At 31.2% G+C, this 10,469-nt stretch overlaps 1 protein-coding gene across 1 annotated transcript in view; it reads left to right on the top strand.

Annotated features, from left to right (window-relative positions):
* LOC106457019 (neprilysin-11-like) overlaps positions 1-10,469 on the top strand; it is an 84,853-nt gene that overhangs the window by 33,297 nt on the left and 41,087 nt on the right. The window contains exons 5-6 of the mRNA XM_022382832.1: positions 1,209-1,292; positions 3,032-3,243. Of these exons, the coding sequence (XP_022238540.1) occupies positions 1,209-1,292; positions 3,032-3,243 (296 nt within the window). The remainder of the gene's footprint in view (positions 1-1,208; positions 1,293-3,031; positions 3,244-10,469) is intronic.

Raw genomic sequence — 10,469 nt, 5'->3', positions numbered from 1 at the left:
AATATTAAAACAATTTAAATTTATCAAAGGTCAAAGTAATTTCTTTGTTTTTTGTTAAGCACAGAGCTACACGATGGGCTATCCGTGCTGTGCCCACCATTGGTATCAAAAACCGATTTTAAGAGTTATAAGCTTCAGACTTACCGCTGAACAACCTGAGGCCAATAATAAAAGTAAATATTTAACTGAAATTACCAATAAAATAATAATTTAAAATATAAGCAGATATCAAAATTAAAAAAAAGATACTTAGGTCATGCATTGTCTTAAATGTTAGTTGGAAAATAAAGTGATATACAGTTATTGAAGTTTGTTTTTATTATTTTGTTTCAGAATCTTGTGCAAGGTTATTCAAAAGATTATCTGCGCATAACCGTCCCTGATTTTTTGCTGATAGATTAGAGGGAAGGAAGAAATAGTCAACAACACCCACTGCCACCTGTTGGGCTACCGTTATTAACAGAATAAGCATATATTTTTGTTGTTGTTTCTGTTGTTGTTCATTTTAATTTTCACTTAAGATTTGCAACAAAATCTATATATTGAAAATTAGTTATAATCTATATAATCTATATATTGAAAATTAGTTATAATCTATATATATTGAAAATTAGTTATAATCTATATAATCTATATATATTGAAAATTAGTTATAATCTATATAATCTATATATTGAAAATTAGTTTTATAACTAATTTTCAATATATAGATTATACTTTTCCTTTGCAAAGCCCCAAAAGCATCTATTAATCTATTAGTCGCACACCTTTTCTCATGCTGATTGACGACTAACGTTGAATCACCTATTTAAGAACAATATAAATCAGTCAACTGAAGATCTAGTAAGTCTAACATTTGGGGAAGAATGGGCACATCTTTAAGCTCAAGTTTATTTTTTTTTTTTTGTACAACTGCTGTATATATTTTGTCCTGTGATCGTTTTAATTAGTTTTATCAGACAAGAAAAAAGGAATACAAAATTTGAAGACACACAGACGTACAATACTATTTACTAACACCTGGTTAAATTTGTGAAATTAAGTTTTTAGATAAAGTAATAAAATAGTTATAGTCAAACAGAACACTTTTATGAGATTCATCATAGCATAATCTTTGTTAAAAATTACAATTTATTAGAGTTATCGTAACATAAGTTTTTAGTAATATAGATTTTTTCAATTAAATCCATATTTTTATATACTTTTAGAGATTCTCTCTCAACCGTCTGCTGCTAATGACCCAGAACATCTGAAAAAAGCAAAAGCTTTGTTTAACAGTTGCAGAAATGAAAGTAAGTTAACCAACTTTTATATTGGATAGGACAAAACATTACAGATGTTCGATTTTAACTCTTGAAGAACGTTAACTAAAGATGGGCAACACTCACAATAGATATTAATAAAACACACCTAGCTTCAGACGGACACTCTTCTTCAATGTATTGACTAACCTAAAACCGTTCGAACGTGTCACTTACATAAAGAAACCTGATTGGTCAATATTTGATCGTTTGTTTTTGAATTTCGCACAAAGCTGCTCGAGGGCTATCTACGCTAGCCGTCTCTCTAACTTAGCAGTGATAGACTAGAAGGAAGACAAAGAGTCAACACCACCCACCGCCAACTCTTGGATTACTCTTTTATCAAAGAATAATGGGATTAACCGTCACGTTATAACGTCCCCACGTCTGAAAGAGAGAACATGTTAGGTAATGGGTATCGAACCCGCGACCCTCAGCTTGCTAGTCGATTACCCTAACCACCAGGCCCTGCTATGCGATTGGTCGAAAATCGGAGACATTTTAGCATATATTCAAATAATGAAATAAAATAAAAAGAACAACGCTATAATTTATTGAAAAGGTAATCTAAGTAAAAGCTAAAAAAGAAATATAAATACTTATGTAGATATACATTTTATTAAAACCAGTGACGTCAGCAGTGTCTCTTTTCTACTAAACGAAAAAGCACCTATAATAACATACTCAAAAAAGTTTGAAACAATCAAATTTTCGTTTTTACTTTTTTTTATCTCCATCGCTATATAATTTTTCCGTTTTTCTTCGGCCTTATAGCTATGCGCTCGACTCGCAGTCTGCAAATCGCGAGTTCGAACTCCGTCACCGAACCTATATGTTTTTTCAACCGTGGGGTCGTTATAATGTGATGGTAAATCGCACTTTTTGTTGGTAAAGCAGTAACCCAAGAGGTGGCGGTGACTGTTGTTGACTAGCTGCCTTTCCTACAGCTTACAACTTCCAAATTAGGGATGGTTAGCATAGATAACTCTCAAGTAGCGAGAAATGAAATAAAACAAAGAAACCGTTTTTCACCCCTGTTGACTCATCATTATGTAAACAATTACAATACCACAGATTTAACTGGTTTTAGTGAAGACAATACATACATTGCATATTTATATACTTACATACACATCTATACTTATTGCTCATTATTAACTTATATTTTCGTTAAACTTGCGTTGTTAATTTGTTAAAATTGGCATTTCAGATCCATCTTTTGTACCACACAAATCACTTCCCAGCAACCCTTGCTTCAATACCGGAAATCACTAAGAGACACAAAAGTGCTAATTATCTTTAAAGTACAATAATTTCAAAGCTAATCCTCGAATGTCAAAAGTAAGAGACCTGAAATTCCATTTTTTTTTTTACGCTCATATGGGTGAAATCCCCTCAATGGATAAATTAAGGGGAAGTGCTTAAAAATATGCAGTTTCAGTGATTTTTATCAAACATATTGGGCTATTAGGTTCTAATGCTTAGCTAGTTTTCAGGGTTCAAACTACAACTATAAGAGATAAATATATCTTATAATTTCCTTCTTCTAGCTTATCCAGCTACGGGATTTCCATGTTCATTAAAAGTGGTTCTTAAAATAATTATTTTGTAATAATTACAAGAAATACTAATGTTTTGTATTGGTATATTTCTGTATGTACATTATGATAAAACGACCCGGTAATTTCAATTAAGACATTTCGAATGTCCATACTAATACATTTCTTTAGCACACAGAGCATCAGAGGGTGCCAGTGTACTGTTAAGGGATCTTGATTATTTCGGTGGATGGCCGGTTTTGAAAGGAGGTTCTTGGAATGAAAGCAGTTTTGATTGGATCAAAGTTCTTCACAAGATGTACAGACGCGGATATAACAAAGATATCCTGGTTTCCGTGAGGATGAATATAGACGTAAAAGATTCCAAATCTTTAATTCTCTTGGTGAGTACATTTCCGCCCCCTGAAGATCTTTGGAGTTAAAATTTTCTGCTTAGTTCATCATCAGTTTAAAATAAGATACGTTGTTTCAAAAATCTTCTTCAGATTATGTTGCTGTTATGAATATTCAGAGGTAGTAATCAACCAATTATGTTGCCGTTATGAATATTCAGAGGTAGTAATCAACCAATTATGTTGCTGTTACGAATATTCAGAGGTAGTAATCAAACAATTAGTCGACTTAGTATTTTTTTCAAAATGAAAGATCCGTTCAATTCTAATTGATGATATTTACTTAGATCACATAAACATGTAAAATACATGATATTTAATTATACATTATGTACTTGTGTGGTAAGAGAGTTAGTTGTTTACAGGTTGTGTTGATAAAGTTGTTCACAAGTCAGTGTTGACAATCATAATCGTAAAAGATCCGTTAGTTATATTATAAGTCAACTAATTATTCTTCGACTATTTCAAAACAGTTATATTTCCTTACGTTGATTTTGAAATTGTTATTGTAACATGAATTATCTTCCATTCACACTTTATAGATAGATAATCAAATGTGTAAAAATCATCAGTTAGAAATATTGTCTCTCGTGCTGACCTTCACATACCACTTTCCTACAGCTTAAAACGAACGTTTTACCTTCAATATATGTAAGTAAAGACTTGTAACGTATCATACATACTCAAAAATTGGGTTTACTGTCTATCATTACAGAATAAACTTTGCAACCAAAACAAACTATGTCCACATTACATTAACACTAACAATGGAGAACAGATTTTGTATGTCACTGAACTTAACAGTCAGTAAAACAAATTTATCTATTCTTACACTTTACATAATATTACAGAAAACTAAATGTACATTCACGAAATTCTTAATATTTTATGGTTCAATAGGAAATTATTTTCTACTTCTAAGTTACTACTTTCTGCTTTGATCTACAACTCACACATTTGTCGTTTAAATATAATGTTACAAAGATATGTACATAGTCTAACTTCTTGAAGGTGTAACAGTTTAGACATGTAAAAAAAATATCAATATCATCCATCTTAGAACTTGGATAATTGTATCTGAGAGACAAATACCTCTGACAGCATAATAACCTTTCATATTTACAAATAACACAAACTGAAATATTTATGGATTAACAAGATTAAACTAACCTTCATACAAGTAATGGTACATTTAAGTAAACGTACAATCCTCGTTATACTGTAGTTGATATAAGATTCCTGAAAATTTAGTAAAGTTCACAGTAGTAACAGGAATAAGTTAAAGTCATTACACAGTATCACATGGTTCTCCTTATGTTACAGTCACCTAAGTTCAGTGATGAGAGAATGTTATGATCATCAATAAAAACCATTCTTTTGATGCTAGATTGTTGCATAAAGCTGAACGTAATTGTCACTGCAGCATTATTTCTGCGGTGAAAAGAAAAACTTAGGTACTGAATGTTTGACGACATCGTCTAGTTCTCAGGTAAAGTAAAAGTAGCTGACAAACACCAAGATAATCGGAGTTTCCCCACATACAGACGTACAAAAGTTATATTCAATCTACACTAAACATATACTTTCTAAGTTATGTCAGTACCCGAGTTCGTAGTGTTGGCTGGAAATGTATCAAAGTTTATCCGTTATCAACGTTACACCATTTTTGAAAGTATTTAACTATAGATATGACATTTCCAGCTCAAAATGTGTTGGCTGGAGATGTACCAAAGTATTGGTTAAAATAGTATATCAGTTATTAACATTACATCATTTATTAATGTATTTAACTTCAGATATTTACCATTTTGTAAAGTGAACATTAATTTATGTAGAGTTTATTCTAAATATAATGTAAATACATGGACAGTGAGAGTGTATTATAATTGACTTTTATTTTACTACAAGTTTTCCACACGTTCAAAAGAAAGTGTTATCTGTTTTAGTTAACACTAAAGATCAGAAAGCTTTTCTAAACTTGTATATTTTCTAAACAAGCTGGCCAGTGACCTTGAACATGTTAAACTGTGGCCAATCTGAACAGTCCCCGATCTTCTTAGTAAATATCATTAGTCATAATGGCAAGTGTTATTTGATGATTGTATTCTTTCAGTGATAATAACACCAGCATTCTCACGGTGGTCTCATGTACTGCAGAACTGCTGTCTGTATATGGGTTACCACATGGTGGCCTTTGTAATTCTTAAAAGTCTGTATGTGATTTCCTAATAGTGTCTTAGTTTTAGACAGTCTGAAAATTTTAAGCATTTGGTATTTTAAAGAATAGAAAAAAGTTAAACAGTAAATTGTTCATTTATTATACTTAGTTGTAGGATGATTATTGGTTATAATAATTGTTTCATTCAAATAATATGTATGTTTTACTTGTGAAAACGAAACAGTAAGTGTCCCACAGAACATTGTATGAAAGAAGCTATGAACAGTTTAGAAATGTATGTCATACTTTCACAAGATTTGTGTATGCAAAGAAGTTTGCAGGTGTGTTTGTCAGTGATAAATTTTTAATAGTCTCAAATCTTTATTAATTTTAATCTTTCATAGAAAATGGATGGATAAACAGTAAGTCATTCATTTATTATTTTTAGTTGTAGCAAACTGTATTAGTACAGATGTTAAAGTATGTAAAATAATTGTTTTAACATAATTAAATCTAGACATTGATGATATAATAACATGTGGAAGTATAGTAACATTGTCACAGCACATTTGTTAAAATCCTATGGACAGTGATTAAAATAATTGTAATCACATATAGGACAATGATCATATGTAGAAGTCTACCCTTGTAAAACTCACATAAAATGAAACTATAAAGTATCATGTGTTAAATGAAATATTTTGTTAAGTTATAAAGTCATATTATAAAGTCAAATTTAATTATTCCATAATATCATCCTTTTTAGGACATATAACTGATCAGGAAATTTAATTAATTAACGAAATAGTGTTAAGCATCCTTTTTAGGTCGATTTAATAAAAAATAGGTCAATTAATTAACGAAATAGTGTTAAGCATCCTGTTTAGGATGATTTAATAAAAATAATTTAATTAACTGATGAATTAGTTTTAAGTGTCCTTTTAAGATGATTTAATTATATATATATAATTTAATTAGCTAATGTATCAATGTTAATCATTCTTTTTAAGACTATTAAATTATAAACGAATCAATTAACTATTGAATTAATGTTAAGTGTCCTTTTTATGACGATTTAATTATAAATGAATTAATTAAGTAATGAATTAGTGTTTAAACCAATTAATTATTCTCATTTTGATCAATTTTTTGCTGGTTCAATGGAACTATGACATCGTGGCCTCCTGTCAAAGGGCCTAGAAACTCGTTCTCTACTTGTGGTACTATTACGTAATTGTCTGTCATGGCATCTTAGCAATGCGTCCCTAACAACGCGTCCTCTGGTGACAGTTTGTTGAACTATAACGTCATCGTCTTTGATGGCATCATCTACCTTCCCTGTTGCCTTAGTTCGACAAGTGCGTGATGCTTTCTGCCCTAACTACTTGCAGGATCTGTAGTTCATAAAAGAACCATAGGACCTGCGATTTAAATAGTGGTGCGAGTTGAGCTCTTGGTTTAGAATCCGTGTGATGCTACAAAATTTTCCCCGCATTTTAAGTTATGGGTGCTTTATAAAAGTGACAGTCAATCCCCTAGCATGGATGATGGGTGGTAGAGCCTGCTGAATGACTTCCTTCCCTCTAGTCACTAGTTCAAAATTATGGATGGCTGCCATAATTACAAAAATTCAAATACTGAACGACAGAGTGCATGATGGGAATGAGGTCAGTGGCAATGTTTCTGGTAACTTCTTTACTCACCTTCAGATTAAAAAAAATATGTTACTTAAAGGAATTTTCTACCATCACATTTTTGGGGGCGAAGAGTTAGTTAATTTCACGTAATAAATGTCTTTATTACCTACGAGTTGAAATCCCGCCAACAGATGTCACGAATTGAACTTAGTGTTAAGATATAATCTATTTTGGGGGAGTAATTCATGTTTTCCTTTCCCATCTATAAGTGGAGTTTTTATTGAACACTAACCTGTAAGAGTAAAAACATCTTATATATTTGTTATTCATTGTCACAGGAATGAATGGTAATAAGAATATTTTACGATTTTACATATATGTTTACTTTGTAGATAAGAGCCATTGATAACCTGTTGAGCTGATCAGTATCATGATAATAACCTATCCATTGATAACATGTTGGTCAGTACGATCATAATAATCTATCCATTGATAACTTGTTGGTCAGTGCCATGATAATAACCTATCCATTGATAACCTGTTGGTCAGTGCCATGATAATAACCTATCCGTTGATAACCTATTTGTCAGTGCCATGATAATAACCTATCCGTTGATAACCTTATGGTCAGTACCATGATAATAACCTATCCATTGATAACCTATTGGTCAGTACCATGATAATAACCTATCCGTTGATAACCTATTGGTCAGTACCATGATAATAATCTATCCGTCGATAACCTATTGGTCAGTGGCATGATAATAACCTACCGTTGATAACCTATTGGTCAGTACCATGTTATTTTTTAAAGTACTACCTGGTGTGTGGGATCAGTGATCTTATTACGAAGGGAAAAACAAGATTACAAAACGAAGTATTGTGATAAACATATCAGATTCAAAACAACAGTTAAGAAATATAACATAAAGTTATTTCATTGAAATTTTAATTTCTGGAAATGTTTAAGGAACAAAAAGTGATAAAAATAATCTAATTGTCCAAGTTCTAAATCCATAAAATAATACGCAATACACTGATCACATAAACACCTTATAAAGTTCTGTTAGCAATATCAAAATTGGAAAAGCTTTGTGTTTAACTTTAAACACAAAGTTACGCAATGGGCTATCTGTACTATGCCCATACGGGTATAAAAACCTGGTTTTGGCATTATAACCCTTCAGACCTACTGCCGAGCCACTGAGGGTGGGGGACTAGTATTGGCAAAAATTAATACATCTCAAAACAGCTTGAAGTAAACAATGTAATAAAAATTCAGATTTTCGAAACTAAATTCTACCATGAACAGTTAAAATATACCATAACTTAAATGTGAAACGTAAGTCATGCATTGCTTAATTTTTTGTTAAAAAATGAAATTGTAAAATTATATATATATCTATTGAAATTTCTTAGGTTTCTTAGGTTTTTCTACCAGAGTATTTACTTGTTAATTTTTTAAATTTTGTTGTTAGTTTGATATGAAAACAGCCTCGTGTAGAATTGAAGTATGGATTAATAGTTTGGCTGCAATTCTAATAAATTTGTTCTTAACATTCTGAGAACATAAGAGTCTGGCAAATGGTATTGCAAATTCCGAACGATTTTGTTTTTTATGCTTTAATAGGCAATTTCCTGTTTAACTTATTATTACAAATTTTATGCTTTGATATTTAAAAATCTTTGAGAAGTTGACTGTATAACCTTAAGTATTTAGAACAACATCTTCTCTGAAGAGTTGCCTGTTTTTTTCTTGCTTATGATAGACGAAAACTTCAGTGTTATGCAATATTTTTAATATATCCCCTTAAAGCACACACACAAATAACAAGTCAATCAAGATAAAAAGAATTACAATTTCTATCTTATTACCTGGGCAACATTAGGTTATATCACCAGTAAATTATAACAGTTTAATTAGATTTTAGAGCTGTGATAACATGTTTCACCATTTACATATACAGTACGGTGGCTCATAACTGGTCCTAAACGGTTTACAAGAAACCAAAAGCTGGAGAATATAATAATAATAACAAAAATGATTTTCAGAAAGCTTCTACATACATTATGTTTTGCATAACTTTTCAAATTTCTTTGGGCATGTTCTTAAGCATTGGAAAACAATGATACTTAAATCGGGAAGCCGTCCTCACTTCCCAGTGGCTCAGCGGTATGTCTAAGGGCTGATAACGCTAAAAATCGAGTTTCGATATGTATGATAAGCAGAACACAGATAGCTCATTATGTAGCCCAACAACAATGCAAACAACTAATTCATTATGGTAATTAAAACATAACGCTTCAACTTATAGAAAGAGATCAGTTTAACTGGTTCCCTAGAAGAATTACGAGAAATAATAAGAAAATTATGTGACGTATTTTATTAAATAATTAAATCAACTGTAATTATTGTTTTATAAGAAAAATAAACAAATATCTGAGTATCTTATCAGAACAAAAAAAGTATTTATAGTCGCTTTAATGATAATCATAAAAACTCCTGCTGTTTTCAGTGATATCGAGAACATCTCCAATAGCACAAAGAATTAGGCTTCAAACATTTTTATGTCATTTTCTTACTTTGAACGAAATAAATTTATCGTGCTAGAGAAGTTAAAAGTGAATGATTATATGTTGATCGTTTTGATCCTAAAAAAGGTAGTTATCCTCTGCTTTTATATATTTTATATTTCAATAAACATACCACGTTCTCAGAAGTTCTATAATCTAATTGAATTATCACAATTTGCTGATGAAATAGATTATTGATACACATATAAACGTGTAAACATATTTTAAAGAAAACACAGTTTATTTTAATCGACTTTTAACTCTGGGTTTGGTTTGGTTTGAATTTCGCGCAAAGCTACACGCGGGCTATCTGCGCTAGCCGTCCCTAATTTAGCAGTAAAAGACTAGAGGGAAAGCTGTTAGTCATCACCATCCACCGCCAACACTTGGGCTACTCTTTTACCAACAAATAATGGGATTGACCGTCACATTATAACGCTCCCGCAGCTGAAAGGGCGAGTATGTTTGGTGGGACAGGGATACGAACCCGCGCCCCTCAGATTGCGAGTCAAGCGCTCTAACCACCTGGTCATCTAACGCTGGGATTCCTTATGGATGGTTACTATAAACCCTGGAAAAAACAAAAGCTAACTAATTTTATAATCTATTATAAACCAAGACAGACCGGTAAAGATTTATCAAAAATGTTGCTGTGGTTGTTTTTAGGAAAACTAGATCATATAAAGGTACTAATTTTCAATATATAGATTATAACTAATTTTCAATATATATAGATTATATAGATTATAACTAATTTTCATTATATAGATTATAACTAATTTTCATTATATAGAAAATGTCAAAGGTTATTACATCATAGCTAATAGTAGTTGGTAGTCATCACGAGT

This window comes from Limulus polyphemus, unplaced genomic scaffold (genome assembly GCF_000517525.1).
Source record: "Limulus polyphemus unplaced genomic scaffold, Limulus_polyphemus-2.1.2 Scaffold282, whole genome shotgun sequence".
NCBI lineage: Eukaryota > Metazoa > Arthropoda > Merostomata > Xiphosura > Limulidae > Limulus > Limulus polyphemus.
The sequence above is the reverse complement of the archived record's forward strand: the minus strand, read 5'-3'. Positions and strand labels throughout refer to the sequence as shown.